At 45.8% G+C, this 23,257-nt stretch overlaps 1 protein-coding gene across 4 annotated transcripts in view; it reads left to right on the top strand.

The window, feature by feature from the left end:
• Nucleotides 1–23,257, top strand: part of ELMOD1 (ELMO domain containing 1) — a 114,373-nt gene that overhangs the window by 34,668 nt on the left and 56,448 nt on the right. For all 4 annotated transcript variants that reach the window (XM_066594078.1, XM_066594077.1, XM_066594074.1 and 1 more), the window contains exon 2: nucleotides 19,087–19,175. In XM_066594078.1, the coding sequence (XP_066450175.1) occupies nucleotides 19,159–19,175 (17 nt within the window). In that variant the 5' untranslated portion in view covers nucleotides 19,087–19,158. The remainder of the gene's footprint in view (nucleotides 1–19,086; nucleotides 19,176–23,257) is intronic.

Below are 23,257 nucleotides of genomic sequence, written 5' to 3'. Positions count from 1 at the left end.
CTCTCCTGTAGAGTGTAAGCTCTTATGGGCAGGGACCTCTCTCCTGTAGAGTGTAAGCTCTTATGGGCAGGGACCTCTCTCCTGTAGAGTGTAAGCTCTTATGGGCAGGGACCTCTCTCCTGTAGAGTGTAAGCTCTTATGGACAGGGACCTCTCTCTCCTGTAGAGTGTAAGCTCTTATGGGCAGGGACCTCTTTCCTGTAGAGTGTAAGCTCTTATGGGCAGGGACCTCTCTCCTGTAGAGTGTAAGCTCTTATGGGCAGCACCTTTCTCCTGTAGCGTGTAAGCTCTTATGGGCAGGGCCTCTTTCCTGTAGAGTGTAAGCTCTTATGGGCAGCACCTTTCTCCTGTAGCGTGTAAGCTCTTATGGGCAGGGCCTCTTTCCTGTAGAGTGTAAGCTCTTATGGGCAGCACCTTTCTCCTGTAGCGTGTAAGCTCTTATGGGCAGGGACCTCTCTCCTGTAGAGTGTAAGCTCTTATAGGCAGGACCTCTCTCCTGTAGAGTGTAAGCTCTTATGGGCAGGGACCTCTCTCTTGTAGAGTGTAAGCTCTTATGGACAGGGGGCCTTTCTCCTGTAGAGTGTAAACTCTTATGGACAGGGGCCTTTCTCCTGTAGAGTGTAAACTCTTATGGACAGGGACCTCTCTCCTGTAGAGTGTAAGCTCTTATGGACAGGGACCTCTCTCCTGTAGAGTGTAAGCTCTTATGGACAGGGACCTCTCTCTCCTGTAGAGTGTAAGCTCTTATGTGCAGGAACCTCTGTCCTGTAGAGTGTAAGCTCTTATGGGCAGAGACCTCTCTCTCCTGTAGAGTGTAAGCTCTTATGGGCAGGGACCTCTCTCCTGTAGAGTGTGAGCTCATAGGGGCATATTCGTAAAAAAAAAAAATGCTCTTCTTTGTATAATGAAAAGGCACACTATTTTCTGACACTGAAATAACCCTGTAGAAAGCGTTATATTTATTCTTGCTCTTACGCATTGGATAAAAGCTGTAATATCTCTGGCTCTCCCTACAGAATTATGTAGTAATTATTCATTCTGAGAGTTTGTTGTGTGTAAATAAATGAATGTGGTGTCAGATGTACAGAATTCTATGTATATACAGCGTAGGAACAGAGTGAGTCATAGAGCTCGCAGTCACAGTGTGCCCACCAGGAGCCCCTTATAGAGCCGCGTTATGTAGCATGGCTCCGGAGCTTCCATGTCTGGGGAGTGCTTCCTGCCGTATAGTTCATGTGGAGTTTATAGCTTCACTCTAAGCCAAATACCAATATTAAATGCTTTTCCCTTAACTTTATACCGCATAAAGAGATTATCTAGTTAGTAACCTTTTCATGTGCAGCTTATTAGGCATGTAGGGTTTCTCAAGGCCGCAACAGGATTTATGTTCATGCACCTTGTTTGATGAGCATTAATACTTCTTACTGTAATGCACGCAAATGAAATATTATTCTGTTAATTATATATTACTGGCTTAGTTTACTGTACTTTACTGAGACAGAGTGCCCGTGACAAATTTTCTTGTTAGAAGTTAAACGCGCACATATTAACCCTTTCCAATCCAGTGTCTGGCCTCATCCGACTTTAAGATTTCCCTGCATAGCTACAATGTTAGACACGTGTTTGTAACAGGATGCAGGACAGCGATCCAATGTCATAGGTGGTTCTGCGCATAAATATTTATATAATGTTACAGCATGCAGGACAGCTCTCCGATGTCAGAGGCAGTTCTGTATATGTATGTTACAGTATGTAGGACAGCGATCCAATGTCAGAGGTAGTTCTGCGCTTTTATATTTATATATATATATATATATATATATATATATATATGTATGTATGTTACAGCATGCAGGACAGCGCTCCGATGTCACAGGCAGTTCTGTATATGTATGTTACAGTATACATGACAACGATCCAATGTCAGAGGTAGTTCTGCGTGTGTGTGTATGTATATATATATATATATATATATATATATATAAAAATATGTGTGTGTGTATGTATGTTACAGTATGCAGGACAGCGCTCCGATGTCACAGGCAGTTCTCTATATGTTATTAAAGCATGCAGGACAGCGCAACAATGTCAGAGGCGGTTCTGTATATGTATGTTACTGTATGCAGGCCAGCGCTCTGATGTCGGAGGTGGTTCTGTATATGTATGTTACTGTATGCAGGACAGCGCTCTGATGTCGGAGGTAGTTCTGTATATGTATGTTACTGTATGCAGGCCAGCGCTCTGATGTCGGAGGTGGTTCTGTATATCTGTTACTGTATGCAGGACAGCGCTCCGATGTCAGAGGCTGTTCTGTATATGTATGTTACTGTATGCAGGACAGCGCTCCGATGTCAGATGCGGTTCTGTATATGTATTTTACTTTATGCAGGACAGTGCTCCAATGTCTAAGGTGGTTTTGTATGTGTATGTTACTGTATGCAGGCCAGCGCTCTGATATCGGAGGCGGTTCTGTATATGTATGTTATTGTATGCAGGCCAGCTCTCTGATGTCGGAGGTGGTTCTGTATATGTATGTTACTGTATGCAGGCCAGCACTTCGATGTTAGAGGCGGTTCTGTATATGTATGTTACTGTATGCAGGACAGCACTCCAATGCTGCAGGCTGTTCTGCATATTTATTTTATAGTATACAGGACAGCGCTCCGATGGAGTGTTGACCTGTATACTGCAACACACATATGCAAAACAGCCTCCGACATTGGAGCTATGCAGGGAAATCTTAATGTCAAATGACAGCTAAACTGGGTTGAAAATTGTTAATTTTCAAAAAATTGTTAAAAATTAACTGTCCTGATGTTTTATTAAGTGTTTCTGTTGAGTAAATTCCAAGAAATCCACAACAGGCTTTCCCACCCAAAAGAAATAAGAGTTGGGGAGTGTGTGGGTGTCAGGGAAATTAGATTGGAAAGGGTTAAAGTCAGTTTAAAGCAGGGCTGCACAATTAGAGGTCTATGATGTTCTACCAAAAGCAATTGGACACCAGTAGTATTTTTTTCCATATGTTAATACTTAGTGGGGCTCCTTTGGCCCAAATGACATCAGACACTCTCTGTGGCATACTTTCTACTAATGTCTTATCCAATTTAGCTGGTATTTCCCTCCATTCCTCCTGCAAATGTTTGTAAGTATGTCATGAAGATTATCCAATGGGCCAAAGGAGCACCATTAAGAATTAAGATATGTAAATAAATACTACAATTGATTATTCCGCAGTTGTCCAATTACTTTTGGTAGGATTTTGTAGTTCTATGCAGCCCTCAACCATTGAAGAGAACCCGTCACTTCTATACAGCACCATAAACTAAGTTGTGATTGAGGTTGTACCTCAATCAAACTTTTATCACCTGATTGATAGGGATCTCATCACTGGCACCCCCACCGATCCCGATAAGATGGGTCCCCCTCACTGTGGGATCACTGGTAGTCTGACTTTGGCGTTCTTTGAATCTGTATATCATGCAGCGCCATCCCTCTGGCTCTGAACTAAGCATGACACAATTTATCAGCTAGACCATAGATATATGTGGTTCTCTTTAATGGCAGATCAAACTATATATGAAAAATGGAAATACCAGCCTCCAGCGGTGAAGTATCCTTATACTGCTTGACGCTCCATGAAAGAGAATGGAAATGCTTGTTAATTCACACAACAGTTTATTATACTCATGGGATCACGGGGATGAAAACGCATGTAGGATGCAATTGGCATCACGCCAAACAGTCCATCCCGTGAGCATAATATACTATTGCATGAATTAAAGGGAACCGATCGCCTGGAAAATCATATTCAATCCACCACCATAGCGCTAAGTGGTCTAGTACAAGCAGGACAGACATAACTGTATGCACAAAAGTGTGCTGGCATTTGGTTGCATTTGCATAATCGGCGTTTTTGGTTGTACACCGATTATGCAAATGGACCGCCTCGAAACAAAGTGGCGGTGCCGTGAGCCTAACCTGGCCACTCCCCCCACTTGTCACATCCCCACTGTGCCCGCACGTTCCTTGCACCGCTCTAGCCCAAGTTTATACACCTTGATATCACCGGCGCAGGCACCAGATGTCGTGGCCAGAGGGGTGTATAGATTTCAGCGCTACCAATGCTGATGTCAAGACATAGGGGGTGGCGGTGAGCAAGAGGAGAGACCCGGTGACATTCTGACTCATAGAGCTTTTTGATTCGAGGTGGTGCATTTGTATAAGCTTTTCCATTCTCTTTCATACAGCGTCTAATAGTACAAGACGAGGAGTGGAATATTCACCAATGTTAGCCGTGGTCCGTGCTGCACCAACCGCGCTTGTAAGGTGGATTCACGTTAAAATCAAAGGAGGAAAAAGTGAAAATTTCGATCAACATCTTCTTTCTACAATGCTTGAGTTTCTTGAGCTATGCAGGTGTATGATTTCCCTTTGTTCTTTTCAGGGGCAGACAGAGGGTGCAGAGCGCCCTTGTGCAAAGAATGCGTCCCCTTCTGGGAAAGTGAAATAATATAGATACTATAAGGCAAATTTTATACCATGGTGGGCTCAGATACAGTGGCTCAGCTCTAATGCAGTTACCACATCATAGTCGGATCCCAATTCTACACAGTAATAGTGATTACAGTGCAGTTACCTCCAGTAGTCACAGGTGACGTCTTCTCTGATTGGAGTTGTCCGTTTTTTGTTTTTTTTTCTTATCTGGGTCTACACAACCATAAAGATGTCTTGTTTCAGCACCCTCCCCCCCCAGAGGCGTAACTTGAAGCTCCCGGGCCCCGATGCAAAACTTGTAACAGGGCCCCCAACTATAATGCTTTACTCATAGTACTGGGTTGCCTATATGGACAAGAGAGGCCTTATGGGCCCCCTAAGGCTCCTGGGCCCGGGTGCAACCGCATCCTCTATAGTTGCGCCCCTGCTCCCCCCCCCCCATTCTGCTACTAAACTGAATAAATCTTTCAGTAACCCCCATAGTACAAGTGCCCCCCCTTTGTGGTCTCACTTGCTATTAGTGCTCCTACTGTGTGGCCCCGCACAGTAATAATGACCCTCTGTGGTTCTACTTACTAACCATGCTTCTCCTCTGTGCCCATACTTAATAATAGTGCCCCTACGTAATAATAGTGTCTCTCTCTCTGTCCCTACTCAATAGTAATGCTCCTTTCTGTGGCCCTAATGAATAATAGTTTTGCTATCGGGTCGTAGAAATTCTTCATCCAGCGGCAGTCTCTACCACACACACACACACAGAACTACTGGATCCACTCTGTACAGCTCCTACCTGATTCCTTCCGCTTCCACCATATTCACAGCCAGGGCTAGGAATGAGGTATGAGCTGTACAGAGCGGTATCCAGCACTCCTGTGTGTATCAGGAAGAGACGGCCGCTGAGCCGAATTATTTCCTAAAGTTTGGCCAGATGTTAAGGGGTGGAGTTAGCCAGTGGCAGCAGTGAGTTGGGGGCAGGACCATTCAGCCATGGGCCCCCTTAGCCCTCTGAGCTCCTGTGCAGCTGAAGCGGCTGCATCGGCAGTATGTCCACCCTTGGTTCTTTATTAGTATTCCTTAACATATTGCAACTACTATTCGAAAGATGGAGACCTCGGGCGGGCTATACACATAACTTGGCATTCACATGTGCTTGATCTATTTCCCTCCGCTAGACAGACTTCAGACTAGAGGATCATGAATGATGTACAGTGCAGATGCTGGCTCTGTTTCTTTACCGCATGCAGCATATCGTATTCTGTGTCTGGCAGCTGCTCCTGGAGGTCTGGGGCTTTGCTTACTTCGCTGAGTGTTCTTGGTCAGGCCTGAAACAGTGTGGGGGGGGGGGGGGGGGATGTCTTGGGGGGTTCAGACCCCATGTGTGCACTACTGATAATCGTGATTTAAAAATCTGCAGACATTAGATGGCTATGTGTTGCACGAGTTGCATGCAGAGGAATGCTCAGGGTTTCCAAATGTAAAATAATGCACTTTCTGTGTTATCCCGGATTTCCGAAAATAAGGATTTAGGGGTTTTGATTGCTGACAGCCTCAAAATGAGTCCACAGTGCGGTCAGGTAGTAAAGAAGCAAGTAGCAGCATAGTGAGAGGTACAACCAGTAGAAAGAGGGTGATTGTGATCCTGCTGTATAGAGCTGTGGTGAGATCACATTGTGGAACACTTCGTTCAGTTCTAGAATCTTCGCCTACTAAAAGACATTGATAAAATAAGAATCCATCATTAGACCCATTGTAACACTGACCTGGCTGTGGGAAATCAAGTATAGTGACTGATTTCAGTGAGTTGAATCCACTGTGGCTCATTAATATTTAGATATTCGCTGCTTCCTCCACCCCCCACTGCTGATTGACAGGTCTCTCCCTATACACAGTAACACAGAGAAACCGGTCAATCGTTAGGGGGCAGTGAATACGTGAAAATATTAATGAGCTGCATCGGACTCCTCTCTGCCAAGGGCTGAAACTGTTCAAGGTCCCATTCACATGGGCGTACGTGAATTCTCAGGTGCAACTCACATTGGACAACCTCACGGTAGCTGTTATAATATAATAGAATAGAGTACATGTGTAATATCCCCAGTAGAAAGTGACAAAGTGTATACCCCAGCATCGGACAGGCACTATCAGGGGGCTGCCGGTCCACAAGCGCCGGGAGTGGAAAAAAACAATACAGGGCTCCACTGAAATAACAGGTAAATAAAGAGTAATACAGCAACGCGTTTCACCACTGAACTAGGGGCTTCATCAGGCAGCACCCTGATAAAGTTGGTAGTTGAGCCATGAAACGCGTTGCTGCATTCTTTGTTCTCGGACCTTGCAAATAAAGCTCTATACCGGTTTTCCCGGCAGTCTTCGCCCGAGTAGAGCCCTGCATTATTCTTTTCTGTGATTGGTGCTATTAATGGGAAATCCAAAAACATCACACAAGAAGTCACTTCTGACACTGTTGTATGCAGAAGCTTTCTGTTCCTTTCTCCTAATTTTCTTCTATTTTGTCGGAGCTCCAGGTAGAACGTCGTGACTGTAGCGATAAGCGACAGATGAAGACGGTGATTCCGTAGCTCGTTCTGTTTTTGTTACATGAGCGACCCATCCCGTGGCGCGGTTTATCTGTTTAGACAGATGACTCATGCTCGCCCCTCCTCAGCCACCATTCTCATAGCAGGACGGAAACCAGGTCCCTGAATACTTCTTGCTCTGTCACAACAATTACGTCCCTGCTGAAATGGCTTTGCAGATAGTTATTTGAGCATAATGTAAGCAAACAAGTGCAGTAGACACGTGTCCGTCTCATAATACATGTGCGGAGAGGTGTAAGTCCCCGCCGGCAGCCACTAGCCCAAGTAGAAACAGAGAACAGTTATTTTCTTAGATGCTGAAGGAGGACATCTTCCCGTTCCTTGCTGAATCATTGCTAAATAACTTGCGTGTTTTAGAACGATGCGCAGACAAACCTCGGGGGGGGGGGGGGGGTAGGAGATACTGTGGGTGAGCATCGTCGTTTTCCTTTTTACTTTCGGAACTCGTGTGTATGTATGTATGTGTATATATATGTGTGTGTGTGTGTGTGTGTGTGTGTGTGTGTGTGTGTGTGTGTGTGTGTGTATATATATATATATATATATATATATATATATATATATATATATATATATATAATATTATAACTTTTTTTATTCTTTCATGGAGAAAGCCCTGTGAAGGCTTGTTTTTATAGCTACCATATTGGGGTACATACGACTTATTTGATCACTTTTATTGCTTTTTTTTGGGAGACCACCTGTACAATAAATTGAATAGTGTGTTCAATTTATTGTACAGGTGGTTACAGATGCAATGATACAAAATATGTGTTTGTTTTTAATACAAAGATGGTAAAAAAGCCTGTAATGTTTTTTTTCTTTTTACCATTTTTTTTATGCTCCTGTAGGGGACGTGAACCAGAAAAGCTTGGATCATGCGCTGCAGTACTTCTACATTATCACTAACAGTAGCGATCATGGCAGGCCGGACCACTATGGTTTGGCATCTGTGGTAATGACAGCCCTCTGTGAACCCTTTACAGGCCGTGATCTACATTGACTGCAGCATGTGAGTGGTTAACAGCAGAGATCCCTGTCCTCGCCAATCTCTGTTGTTACAGCGGGTGGTCGGCTGTCAGTCACAGCCAGCAGCGGGAGGTGCAGCTCCACAGGATGTAAGTTTATGTCCTGTTACATTGAGTAGCAGCCAGGTACATGTTTTATTGTACTTTTTTTTTTATTTCACGCAACCATGTTCCCATTTACTGAAATGGGCCAATTAGGCCAACTTTCATATGGATGAATTTGTGTTCGCAAAATTTGCGCGTGCAATACGCAGAGAATAGAGCCCATTGATTTTAGTTCGTTCACGTATTTTGCGCATGGATTTTGGTCACGCAAAAAATAGAACATGTGCTTTTTTTTCTGCATATTTGTGCACCAAAGGTTCCCATAGAAGTCAATGCGGGCGTGCGCAGATGTGCACCCAATATGCAAGGAGATGCGTGAAACGCTGCGTAATTCTACTGGAGAATCTGGAACTAACGAGCCAGTTCAACTGGTGTTTGTGTTTCGTCCACAAATGTACATGCCCTGCGGGCAGAACGCGTACGGTACGATATGCTAATACATGGGCAAAAAAAACTCTTTTACAGTGCAAATACGTTATGCTGAGTCGTGCACAATTGCGCTTGTGCTCGCCTGAAGCCAACCATTTAGTTAAATGGAACAATAGAGCTTGCTGTGTATTTTTGGGTTTTTTTTGCACGAGTGAAAGGCATGCTCAGAATATGCTTATGTGCAGGAACCCATTGAAATCACGTATTGCGCGCCCAAAAAATGCTGCATGTGAATCTGGCTTAAGGTGTAATGGTGACTTTTTATATATAGAATAACTACATGAAAAGTTGAGAAACTTTGTAAATGCATTAGATTACTGATCCTGAGCCTATACAGTATTATAGTCCAGAGCTGCATTCCTAATTCTGCTGGTTGTTTTTGGAAACTGTCAATTAGGATGTTGTCAAACTTATCCTTAAAGGGATTTTCCCGGACATAGACACTGATGATCTATCCATAGGAGAGGTCATCAATATAGGATTGGTGGCGATCTGACTAACCGCACGCTTTCCAATCAGCTATGTGAAGATCGATAAGCGTTATTTCACAGGCTGAGGAAGAGGCTGCAGCGATCATCTGGGGGCCATGGCCCCATAATGCAGTTAAAGGGGTTCTGTCTTTAAAAAAAAATAATCTATGCTCACCTATTCCTCCCCTGTCAGTCTTACCACATCTACTCCCTGCTCCACTCATCTTCAATGGGACTGCCAGAGATAGCCAGCCCTTGTTACTCGGCTATTTCCATTAGTCTCATTGAAAGTAATGGAGTGGTGCTGTATATGTGCAATCTTCAACTCTATTCAGTCTCCATGTCCCTGTGGGTCAGTGCAGCGTCATGTGACAAAATCACCTTAAAATCATTGGGGGTCTGAGCAATGAGACCCTCATGATCACACTATGCTATGGATAGGGGATAAAAGTTTATTGTGGTACAACCCCTTTAAGTCTCAGTAAACCAATTTAATATCTTAGCTGAGATCATGTAATGTAGCGAAACAGTTGTTTTACCTCCAGTACATCAGATTACCATGTAATACGGAGCGTAATGTCTATTCTTCACCAGAGCTCTTTCCAGATGCTATTGTGCCTGCTAGAAACATTGGAAGGGCGCAGCTCTGAAGTCAGAGGAATTGTGAATTCAGTTCTGGACTAGAACACAGGCTGTAATACAAGATAAGTAGTGGAAGGAGGCTTCATTATAGCACCAAGTCGTGTCTCAGCTGTTGGTATTAAAAAATGCATAAAGATACAACAATAACGAATGAAGAAACACATAAGAATATAATTGTCCCTGCAGCGTCTCTTGATGATAATTAAACGTACCAAGAATATCTCGCTACTTAGTAGTCATTTGTGTTAATATTTGGTATTGTAATTACCACAATGTTCATCATCATTCATTTCTATGACTTGCGAGTCGTGTGTTTGTTGCCCATGGGAAATCCTGATCTGTATGGACATAAACCAGCGCTTCCACACTGCAAAGGGACAGATTCCTGCTCCCAATTACAGCATTTCAGCTCAAAAACACGTTCCAATTTACCGTTTCGGCATGCTGATAAGCTCGGTTTAGGCTCCATTGTTCCCGTGTATTTACTGCAGAGCTCGGCCGCAGATTAGTTCTGCTTTGTAGTCGTGATTAGGGAACCAGGAACACATCACACATTCTGCAGCTCTGTCAGGTGGTGCAACCTGAAAGATATGAAGCCTCGTACAAGTCGGTATTTGTATCTGCAAGATGGAAAATACTGATGATCATACAGATAGCAGTGAAATGAGGGAGAGATCCTGAAGCTGCACCCCCCCTTCCTCCCCTCCTCCTCACCTAAAATGTATGGATTGTTTGGTTACTGCATGTAAAGCCCCATTTACACTGACAGATGATTGCTCAAAAATCGCTCAAACCACAGTTTGAATGATCATCTTTGCATAGTCTATAGTAGCTAAGTAGCTATTTAAGAGCTATGTAGGCGGAGCAGGACACTGGCATTATCGCTCGGCGAACAATACAGCTGTTCTGCATAAGCAAACAGCTGCATTGTTCTCCAGGATTACAGCTCGCGTCCCGCCGGGGCATAGGCTGTAAGAATCTTATCAGCGCTGCCGACTGTGATAACAGCCTGCACCTCTGATAAGAGTTCATCGCTTAATTCAATAAAACTAGAATTGAGCGATGAACGAGTCGTGCACAAAAACTGCACGATATCCGTACATTTAGACCCAACGATTCTCGCTCAAAAGAATTTTGACCGATAATCGTTGGATTTAAATGGGCTTTTACGTGAGCTTGCAGGCATAGTATTTAACCTTTTCAGGCTACATTTATACGGGTGAGCGCTAGATTAGCCCAAGAAACTCGGCCCGATATAGTGTTTGCCACGCAAATGCAAAATATTTTTTATTTAAAAAATCGCATCACATCGCTTCTGTGAAATTGCAATCCTCACGCGCGTTTGATGCAAGTTAAACGAACGCAAGTGTTTCCCGTTGACTTCAATGGGAAACCTTACATCATACTCACAAGCACGTCGCATGGCATGCCAGTACCATGCAATGTCTTTGAAGGTCCCATTGAAAACAATGGGTGAGGCATTCCGAGAGAACGCCCAAAGATAGAACATGCTGCGATTGGATGAATCGCTCGTGTCAAAAGAATGGATTTCATATTCGTGCGGGTTTTGTGCGCGCCAAGCGAGAATATCGTGTGGGTGAATGCGCTCTAAGGACCAGAGTGTTTTTCGTGATTTTATGCAAGTGGTGGTTTTATTGCCCTTATGTTTTGTTTTTCTTGGGCTACCAAAATTATTCTTGCTATTTTTTTCTGATGACCCATAGGGCGATGATTGATTGTTTTTTTTTTTTGTCTTTTTTCTATCTCACTGAAATCTATTTTTTTGGATTAATTAGGTATAATGTATGCAAAACGTAAAAAAAAAAAAAAAAAAAAAAAAAAGATTTTGTTAATTTATTATCCTTTATTTTTTTAAATTAGTATATTTACGCTTAAGTAAACTTCGAGAATGCCCGTCTCTGTGTTTTTTTTAAAACTTCATTAATAGAGATGAGCGAACGTACTCGTCCGAGCTTGATATTCGTGCGAATATTAGGGTGTTCGGGATGCTCGTTACTCGTAACGAGTACCACGCGGTGTTCCGGTTACTTTCAGTTTCCTCTCTGAGACGTTAGCGCGCTTTTCTGGCCAATTGAAAGACAGGGAAGGCATTACAACTTCCCCCTGTGACGTTCAAGCCCTATACCACCCCCCTGCTGTGAGTGGCTGGGGAGATCTGATGTCACCCGAGTATAAAAATCGGCCCCTCCCGCGGCTCGCCACACATGCCTTGTGACTTAGCTGAGGGAAAGTACTATCGTGCTGGAGCTGCTGTAGGGAGAGCGTTAGGAGTTACTGTAGGCTTCAAGAACCCCAACGGCCCTTCTTAGGGCCACATCTACTAGTGTGCAGTACTGTGTTAGCACAGTATTTTATTTTTTTTTCTCCAAAATTGGATCTGCAGAGCATTGCGCCCTGCAATAGGGACAGAAGTGGGGGTTAGGCAGGGAGAGTGTTAGGAGTTAGTGTAGGCTTCAAGAACCCCAACGATCCTTTCTAGGGCCACTTCTATCCGTGTGCAGTACTGTCCAGGCTGCTGTTAGCAGTGTTGCATTTTTTTTTTTTTTTCTCAAAACCGGCTGTGCAGAGCATTGCACCCGGCATTAATACTACAGGGATAGAATTGTGTAGGCAGGGCCAGAAGACATACATTATTCATTGAATAGACGCAGTGTGGGTGTTCCTTGTAAAAAGCAGGGAAAAAATTCTATTTGGCCTGCCTGTGTCAGTCCTCAGGGCTCTGGGTACGTGTGTGCTGCGTGGAGAACGTAAAAAAATCAGACGCAACCAGCTACGGTTTACTGCAGCCTTGCGCCAATTTCTTTCCTGCCTGGGAAATACCTGCTCTGCCACAGTTAGTAACTCTGCAACAGTAAAGTTCTGTGACAGTTTTGCAGGGCCGCAACACAGTTATTAAACTTATTATTCAGTGAATAGACGCAGTGGGCCTATCCTTTTAAACAAAAGGGAAGAAAGTATATTTGCCCTGCCTCTGTCAGTCCTAAGGGCTCTGGGTACTTCTGTGCTGCGTGGAGAACGTAAAAAAATCAGGCGCAACCAGCTACGGTTGAGTGCAGCCTTGCGCCAATTTCTTTCCTGCCTGGGAAATCAAATCACTGGTAATACAGCATGCTGAGGGGTAGGGGTAGGCCTAGAGGATGTGGACGCGGCCGAGGACGCGGAGGGCCAAGTGAGGGTGTGGGCACAGGCCGAGCCAGTGCGGTGGCCAGGGGTAGAGGCAGGGCCAGACCGAATAATCCACCAACTGTTTCCCAAAGCGCCCCCTCGCGCCATGCCACCCTGCACAGGTCAAGGTGCTCTACGGTGTGGCAGTTTTTCACAGAGACGCCTGACGACCGACGAACAGTGGTGTGCAACCTTTGTCGCGCCAAGATCAGCTGGGGAGGCACCACCACCAGCATGCGCAGGCATATGATGGCCAAGCACCCCACAAGGTGGGACGATGCCCGTTCACCGCCTCCGGTTTGCACCACTGCCTCTCCCCCTGTGCCCCAACCTGCCACTGAGATCCAACCCCCCTCTGAGGACACAGGCACTACCGTCTCCTGGCCTGCACCCACACCCTCACCTCCGCTGTCCTCGGCCCCATCCAGCAATGTCTCTCAGCGCAGCGTCCAGACGTCGCTAGTGCCACAGTTTGAGCGCAAGCACAAGTACGACGCCACGCACCCACACGCTCAAGCGTTAAACGTGCACATAGCCAAATTGATCAGCCTAGAGATGCTGCCGTATAGGCTTGTGGAAACGGAGGCTTTCAAAAGCATGATGGCGGCGGCGGCCCCGTGTTACTCGGTTCCCAGTCGCCACTACTTTTCCCGATGTGCCGTCCCAGCCCTGCACGACCACGTCTCCCGCAACATTGTACGCGCCCTCACCAACGCGGTTACTGCCAAGGTCCACTTAACAACAGACACGTGGACAAGCACATACGGGCAAGGCCACTATATCTCCCTGACGGCACATTGGGTGAATTTAGTGGAGGCTGGGACAGAGTCAGAGCCTGGGACCGCTCACGTCCTACCCACCCCCAGAATTGCGGGCCCCAGCTCGGTGGTGGTATCTGCAGCGGTGTATGCTTCCTCCACTAAAGCACCTTCCTCCTCCTCCTCCTCCAACGCAACCTCCCTCCTCCTCCTCCTCCAACGCAACCTCTGTCTCGCAATCAAGATGTGTCAGCAGCACGTCGCCAGCAGTCGGTGTCACGCGGCGTGGCAGCACAGCGGTGGGCAAGCGTCAGCAGGCCGTGCTGAAACTACTCAGCTTAGGAGAGAAGAGGCACACGGCCCACGAACTGCTGCAGGGTCTGACAGAGCAGACCGACCACTGGCTTGCGCCGCTGAGCCTCCAACCGGGCATGGTCGTGTGTGACAACGGCCGTAAGCTGGTGGCGGCTCTGCAGCTCGGCAGCCTCACGCACGTGCCATGCCTGGCCCATGTGTTTAATTTGGTGGTTCAGCGCTTTCTGAAAAGCTACCCTCGCTTGTTAGACCTGCTCGGAAAGGTGCGCCAGCTCTGCGCACATTTCCGCAAATCCCACACGCACGCTGCCACCTTGCGGACACTGCAACATAGGTTTAATCTGCCAGTGCACCGACTGCTGTGCGACGTGCCCACACAGTGGAACTCTACGCTCCACATGTTGGCCAGACTCTATGAGCAGCGTAGAGCTATAGTGGAATACCAACTCCAACTTGCGCGGCGCAGTGGGAGTCAGCCTCCTCAATTATTTACAGAAGAGTGGCCCTGGTTGGCAGCCATCTGCCAGGTCCTTGGAAAATTTGAGGAGTCTACCCAGGTGGTGAGCGGCGATGCTGCAATCATTAGCGTCACCATTCCTCTGCTATGCATCTTGAGAAGTTCCCTGCAAAGCATAAAGGCAGACGCTTTGCGCTCGGAAACAGAGCCGGGGGAAGACAGTATGTCGCTGGATAGTCAGAGCACCCGCCTGTCTATATCTCAGCGCGTTGAGGAGGAGGAGGAGAAGCATGAGGAGGATGAGGAGGAGGGGGAAGAGACAGCTTGGCCCACTGGTGAGGGTACACATGCTGCTGGGCTGTCATCCTTTCAGCGTGTATGGCCTGAGGAGGAGGAAGAGGAGGAGGAGGAGGATCCTGAAAGTGATCTTCCTAGTGAAGACAGCCATGTGTTGCGTACAGGTACCCTGGCACACATGGCTGACTTCATGTTAGGATGCCTTTCTCGTGACCCTCGCGTTACACGCATTCTGGCCACTACGGATTACTGGGTGTACACACTGCTCGATCCACGGTATAAGGAGAGCCTTTGCACTCTCATTCCCGAAGAGGAAAGGGGTTCGAGAATGATGCTATACCACAGGGCGCTGGTGGACAAACTGATGGTAAACTTCCCATCCGACAGCGCTAGTGGCAGAAGGCGCAGTTCCGAGGGCCAGGTAGCAGGGGAGGCGCAGAGATCTGGCAGCATGTACAGCGCAGGCAGGGGAACATTCTCCAAAGCCTTTGCCAGCTTTATGGCTCCCCAGCAAGACTGTGTCACCGCTCCCCAGTCAAGGCTGAGTCGGCGGGAGCACTGTAAAAGGATGGTGAGGGAGTACGTAGCCGATCGCACGACCGTCCTCCGTGACGCCTCTGCCCCCTACAACTACTGGGTGTCGAAGCTGGACACGTGGCCTGAACTCGCGCTGTATGCCCTGGAGGTGCTTGCTTGTCCTGCGGCTAGCGTCTTGTCGGAGAGGGTGTTTAGTGCGGCTGGGGGAATCATCATGGATAAGCGTACCCACCTGTCAACCGACAGTGCCGACAGGCTTACACTTATCAAGATGAACAAAGCCTGGATTTCCCCAGACTTCTCTTCTCCACCAGCGGACAGCAGCGATACGTAAGCAATACGTAGGCTGCACCCGCGGAAGGAAGCTACGTTCTCTCTCACCATCCAAAACGGGGACATTTCTGCTTCATCAATCTGTGTATAATATTCCTCCTCCTCCTCCTCCTCCTCCTGCTCCTCCTCCTGAAACCTCACGTAATCACGCTGAACGGGCAATTTTTCTTAGGGCCACAAGGCTCACTGATCTAATTTTTCTAAACAATTTTTATATGTTTCAATGCTCTTAAAAGCGTTGAAACTTTAACTTGAACCAATTTTTCGTTACACTGGGCTGCCTCCAGGCCTAGTTACCACTTAAGCCACATTAACCAAAGCGATTAATGGGTTTCACCTGCCCTCTTGGTTGGCCATGTACATTAGTACTGTTGATACAGCAATTTTTGTGGGCCCTCGCCTACAGTGTAATCAAATGAAATTTTAGCCCACCTGCATTACAGCTGACGTTACATCCGCTGTGTTGGGCAATGCAATGGGATATTTTTGTGTATCGCCGGTGGGTTCCAGGGAGCCACCCATGCTGTAGGTGCACACGGAGTTTAACCTACATCTGTCCACTTGTAAAGAACCCCAGTCTGACTGGGGCATGCAGTGTGGGCCTAAGCCCACCTGTATTAAGCACAACATTACTACCTCAGCTGTGTTGGGCAATGCAATGGGATATTTCTATGTACCGCCGGTGGCTTCCTGGCACCCACCCCTGCTGTGGGTCCACAGGGAATTATAAATGCATCTGTTTCCACTTGTAAAGAACCCCAGTCTGACTGGGGCATGCAGTGTGGGCCGAAGCCCACCTGCATTAAACATGACATTACTACCTCAGCTGTGATGGGCACTGCAATGGGATATTTTTGTGTACCGCCGGTGGGTTCCAGGGAGCCACCCATGCTGTCGGTCCACAGGGACTTCACAATAGGGAGTTGTACCTGCCTGTGTCTATGAATTAAAAACCGCGGTCTGACTGGGGCATGCAGACACCTTGACAGAATGAATAGTGTGTGGCACATAGGTTCCCCATTGCTATGCCCACGTGTGCAGCTCCTGATGGCGGTGGCACAGGATTATATTTCTCATTGCTTCTGTACAGCATTGTGGGCTATCGCCCCGCCCCTTTTAAAGAGGGTCGCTGCCTAGCCGTGCCAACCCTCTGCAGTGTGTGCCTGCGGTTCCTCCTCATGGCAGCCGCACTTATAAATAGACATGAGGGTGGTGTGGCATGAGGGCAGCTGAAGGCTGCGCAGGGACACTTTGGTGTGCGCTGTGGGGGGGAGGGGGGGCGGTTGGGCAGCATGTAACCCAGGAGAAGTGGCAGTGGAGTGTCATGCAGGCAGTGATTGTGCTTTGTTGGAGGTAGTGTGGTGCTTAGCTAAGGTATGCATTGCTAATGAGGGCTTTTCAGAAGTAAAAGTTTTTGGGAGGGGGGGGGGGCCCACTCTTGCCGCTATTGTGGCTTAATAGTGGGACCTGTGAACTTGAGATGCAGCCCAACATGTAGCCCCTCGCCTGCCCTATCCGTTGCTGTGTCGTTCCCATCACTTTCTTGAATTGCCCAGATTTTCACACATGAAAACCTTAGCGTGCATCGGCGAAATACAAAAATGCTCGGGTCGCCCATTGACTTCAATGGGGTTCGTTACTCGAAACGAACCCTCGAGCATCGCGATAATTTCGTCCCGAGTAATGAGCACCCGAGCATTTTGGTGCTCGCTCATCTCTATTCATTAAGCCATAATTGGAACCGCTTTTGAGTAGCCATCAGTTGTCTGACATCCATCCAGTCTATTTATGCTTGACACATTATGACTTAAGATGCCTGTAGTAGTGGAAAACTGCGCAAAAACAAAACCATATCACTAAACTGCTGTGATTACTAGCAAAACTGTTATATGGACTCAGCAATCATATTTACCAACTATCCACAGGTTAGGTGATACATGTATGATCGCTGGGACACTCCGAAATGACCAGAATGGACCTTTCGTGAGTCCCCTGGGTGAATGGAGTGGCAATGCACATGTGAGACCGCTGAGCCATCTACTTCCATTGGACTGAGGAAGATAGCCAAACATATCGCTCCTCTATCTCTATAGCCAGTGGATGGAGCTTTCATGATAAAGGCTGTTGGTGGGATAACCCTGCTAAGCATTGTCTAATACACTGCTAACAATAAACTGCACTATCCTACCAATAATAGTTGGATACCTGCACAAGAATTAAAAGTAGTATTTATGTACATATGTATGGCACCAATGACATTGGATAGTCTCTGTGGCATACTTTCTACTATCGTATGATACACTTCAGCTGGTATTTCCCTACATTCATCCTTCAAATGCCTGGCAAGTTCATTTAACAAAAATGCACCAGCCCGTCCTACAGTAGTGCAATGAGCATAGTCATTGGACAGTTGTGCAATAGAAGAGCATTCTATGTAGTGACGAATCGTGCTACTTCACCTTCAAATCAGATGGAGGTGCCATGGTGTTGAGGACACCTGAGTGTGTGGTGCCATCAGTTAAGTACGGCAGGGGATCCATTATGGTCTGGGGATGTTTAACATGACATGGTCTTGGTCTGTTGGTTGTAGTGACGAAAACCATGAACCTGGATGTATGCCATGATATTCTAAACAATAATGTGCTGCTGACAATGTGGTAATACTCTGGGAATGGTCGGCAATACCTCCAGCAAGACAACGCACCTTGTCACAAATCCAACGCTGGTTTACGTTGGTTTGAGCATATGGATGTTCCACGATTGGACTGGCTGCACAGAGTCCGGTCTGAACCCAAATGTACATCTTTGGGACAAACTGGAACATCAGGTCAGGAAATATGGACATTGGAGAGCTTCCATCTTCTTTGAGACAACTTGCCTGATGTTTGCAGGATGGATGAAGGGAAATACCAACTGAAGTGTATCAGACGCTAGTAGAAAGTATGCCACGGAGAGTATCCAATGTCATTAGTTCCAAAGGAGCCCCACTACGTATTAGCATATGGATCGCTAGGACCCCTTTCTCAAGACTAGTGGGAGTCCCCAGTGGTCAGACCACTACTCATCTGTGGGTAGGGGATAACTTTAGATCTTGGCACAACCCCTTTAAGGTGGCTAGAAACAGCACATTTATAGTGGCAAAACTGATTTTGCCAGGACCGGACGAACATCTTATGTGTATACGGACCTCCCGGTTCAGAAACTCAGCTCTGCTACACCAATACATTGTTCTCTATATACTTGACCTGATATGTCAGCGTGATGGTTTCAGGGAAATGCAAAATCTGAAATAGAATCGTAAAGTAGAGCGGGAAATCACAATATTAATAGTTATGTAAATGAAGAAGAAGGCATAATTAAAGTTCACCGACGAGCTGGCACAGAAGAAGAATGAGCATTTTTTGTCTTCTTAACTCTCTTCCCTGCTGACTCTTTTCAGATTCTGCCGGCACAAGTCTGTTATCGGAAAAATTGCTGAGGATTCTACGCTTGGATTGCTGAGGCGTCAACAATGAAGCACTTCATGAAGTGAGTAATCGCCTCGTGTCTTTACTGTAACAATACCAGGTTATTCATGTTGTACCGTTGCCTACACGGGTATAAAGGTAGTTCCATCACAGAGGCACCGCACACTTGATCCTGCCTTCTTTCCTTTCATCTATGAGGAATGCAAAAGGAAATGTAATTGGTTAAAGGGGCTTACCGACTTTATGGAAATAAAGCTTGAAGGTTTTGTCTAGGTCAGAAAACCCTTTGGTATATCCCCTATCAGGGCCCTTTCACACGGCGATCTAGTGGGAATCTGAATGATTACAGTGTGCAACACAACTTTTGAAACAGATAAGCGGCTTATAGTAACTTTAGTGCGCTGAATTCAAATAGGATTTCCGTTTTTTCCGCCACGTAAGGTTTTCCAATCATGGGGAATAATGTCATCCAATTGCCGTCATATTATATTGTACAGGTCATTGGTTACACTAAATAAAAATCCTAAAACAAAAATACATTTTTTGGATCGCTGCGTCCGTAAAAGTCCGATCTATTAAAGTAATGCATTCCAAAATGGTACCAACGCAAACTACAGGACGTCACGCAAGAAATGAGCCTCACACAACTATGTGGACGGAAAAATAAAAAAGTTATTGCGCGCAGAAAATAATTTAAAATAAATGAAATGTCTGAAAAAAAATAAAAGTAGTGCAACAAAAAAAAAAAAAAACTACATAAGCTTTGGTATCATAGCCATAGTACTGACCTATAGAATAAAGTTATCATGGCATTTTTGTTGCAGTTTGTGCGCCGTAGAAACAAGACGCACCCAAAGATGGCGGAATTTCTTTTTTTTTTTCTTTTACTCCACTTAGAACATTTTAAATGTTTTTCAGTACAATATATGGTACATTATACAGCACCACTGAAAAATACAGCTAGTCCCGCAAAAAACAAGCCCTCATACAGCGACGTCGATAGATAAATAAAGGAGTTACGATTTATTTTAAACCAAAAAAAAACTTGTTCACTAAAGGGTTAAATAACTTGAAAATGAGACGTGCTGCTATTATTCCGTTTTACCAGTGGAATCAGCAGGTTTTAATTTTATAGTAAGCTATCAATTTACTTTCTGTTACGAATTTTTTTTAAATTTAATTTGTTGCACAGTTATCGTTCAGTGTAAAGGCATCCCCCGAATGAACGACGAACGATAATTTGTTCGCTTTTCGTTCGTCGTTCGTTTTTCGTTCGTCATTCACTTATAAACGACTGCCTGCTAACTGTGAACGGAGGTGGGCGAGCTGGAACAATCCCCAGCCCCCTCCATCTCCATTCACTAGTGATGATTGTTTTTGTGTAAAAGTACAGGAACAATTATCACTGGGGCGACCTGTTGTCCTGACAAGTCGTCCCGTGTAAAAGGGCCCTTAGGAAGTTAATAGAGGGTGATTCTCTGTTCAGGAACTTCATTTCTTCTCACCTTGGAGGATCTGTCTTGTCCTGCGTTACTCTGCAACAACGCATAAACCTTGTGTAATGCTTCATTTCCCCTCTGGGGGAGCTGCAGGGAAATTGAACACTGACTGGCAGGTTTCCCCATACACTAAACTGATTGCCTGGGGACTCTAACAACTAGGGATTTCCCAAACCCGACAACCTTTTAAAAACCGTGTGGCAACATTTTAATATACTGTTCTTTTTGTTTCTTTCTTCACCATTTTTAAGATATCTGCTTGCTGTCAGTGAATGGAAACAAATGATTTGTTTCCATTCAGAGGAAATGCAGAGGGCGGAGCTCATATCTAAGCATCTGTTATAATTGTATCTAGTCTAGGCTGAAAAGCCTTGACTCCAAGCTGCTACATAAGGGGGAATTTATATAGAGCCTTGCACCAGAATCTTAGCATTAAAAAGTAAAAAAAAAAAATTCTGAAAGATATGTTTGCGCAAAATTTGCTACTTTTTGCCCTTTTTTTCGCTGTGGGTGGGGCTTAATGGAAGGGGTTGAACCAGTCGCAGACTGATACATTATAATGCAAATCTACACCACCTCAAAGCTGGTGTAGATTTGTCTTTCTGACACACAGGATGACCAGAGTTGTGGTGTCTCCTATCAAAGGAGTATTCCTGTGAGGGTCTGACCATTGGGACCCCCACTGTTCAGAAGAACGAGGGCTTGGTTGGCCTCCAAATTAAGACTGTGAACTGCACTCCATTTAGATGAGTTTGGCCGACCATCTAATATGTATGGTGGCCTCCTGATTCTCCTCCACTGGCAGATGTTAAGGCAAAGAAGGATCAGACACTTGGCTATCAACATGACTGATCTTTTTGTTCTCAGGAAGATAAACTCATGAAGGACGAGAGAGATGGCTATTAACCAAATGAGTATTGGGCTGAGAGGTATGGCCAACTTAAGATGTAGCATAACAGTAGAGGAGAGAAGTTTTGGAAGAAGGGAAGAATGATATAGAAAGACTAGAAAGGGATTTCCTTAATTATGGAATACATAGCCTGGAGGATAGCTGCTAGAAGGGCTAGCAGATCAAGTGCCCTGGGTGTTGGGTGCCAGGGGGCACCAACATCAAGCTACTGTCTTGGTCTAGTTACTTAGGACCCTTTTAGACAGGCCAATAAATTATTTAGATTCCCGCTGGTGTAAATGCATGCCTCTACTGAACGACCAACGAAAATTTAATGCTTCTCGTTCGCTGTTCAGTTTTAATACTGAATGACGATTGGCCTGTATAAACAGGCAGTTGTTCGCTTATGAACGACTGCCTGCTTACTGTGAATGGAGGCGGGAGAGACGGAATGATCCCCTGCCAACTTCACCTTTATTCACTAGCCATGATCGCTCTAGTGTAAAAGAGCCCTTGGATACAAACTGTAGGAAAGGTTGTCATTACAGAAGTCTTGGAAAACTCACTTAGTGAGTTGTCCAACACAACTCAGCAGTCCTGACAGGAGACACCGACCTACCGCCACCACAGAGACCTGGCGGGCTGAAGGACCTGTAGTGATGTCACTGCTGTGGGAGGAGCCATTCTGGAGTTTGATAGTACTCTATACTGGATAAGCCAACAGAAACTACCAGGATCTGTAATGATGTCACCTGTGTGGGTGGAGTCAGGGATCACCTGACCAGTGGCTCATCACTGTATCCAGGAGCTGTGTGTGTCATGTGTGCAGTCAGCATAAATGTAGTAGAGCTGCGAATGGCTGTTTGTCTAATGTGCTGTGCATGTAATGTGTATGATAAGCATGGATGTATGTCATGTAGCACAGCTGTGTTTGAAATGCGCATGTCCTGTAGTAGAGCTGAGTTTGTGACATACATGTCATGTAGCAGAGCTGTGTTTGTAACATGTGCGTGTCATGTAGCACAGCTGAGTTTGCAACATGCGCATATACTGTGGCACGTGCATGTTTGTCTTTCATGCGCATATAATGTAGCAGAGCTGTATTTTTACCATGCGCATGCCATGTCTGTCAGGCGTATGTCATGAAGCACAGCTGTGTCTATGACGTGCATGTCATGTACCAGAGCAGAATTTGTAACATGCGCATGTCATGTAGCACAGCTGTGTCTGTCACGCACATATAATGTAGCAGAGCTGTGTTTGTACCATGCGCGTGTCATGTCTGTCAGGCACATGCCATGTGCAAAAGCTGTGTCTGTGACGTGCATGTCATGTAACAGAGCTGAGTTTGTAAGATGCGCATGTACTTTGTCACAGCTGTGTCGGTCACGTGCATATAATGTAGCAGAGCTGTGTTTGTACCACACACGTCATGTCTGTCAGGCGCATGTCAAGTACCAAAGCTGTTTCTGTGCTGCGCATGCCATGTAGCAGAGCTGTGTCTGTCAGGGACATGGAATGTAGCAGAGCTATGTCTGTGGCGCGCATGTCATGTAGCAGAGCTGAGTTTTTAACATGCTCATGTCATGTAGCACAGCTGTGTCTGTGATGTGCATATAATGTATAAGAGCTATGTTTGTACCATGTGCATGTCATGTCTTTCAGGCGCATGTCATGTACCAAAGCTGTGTCTGTGACATGCATGTCATGTAGAAGAGCTGAGTTTGTAACATGCTTATGTCATGTAGCACATAT

This window comes from Eleutherodactylus coqui, chromosome 1 (assembly GCF_035609145.1).
Source record: "Eleutherodactylus coqui strain aEleCoq1 chromosome 1, aEleCoq1.hap1, whole genome shotgun sequence".
NCBI lineage: Eukaryota > Metazoa > Chordata > Amphibia > Anura > Eleutherodactylidae > Eleutherodactylus > Eleutherodactylus coqui.
The sequence above is the reverse complement of the archived record's forward strand: the minus strand, read 5'-3'. Positions and strand labels throughout refer to the sequence as shown.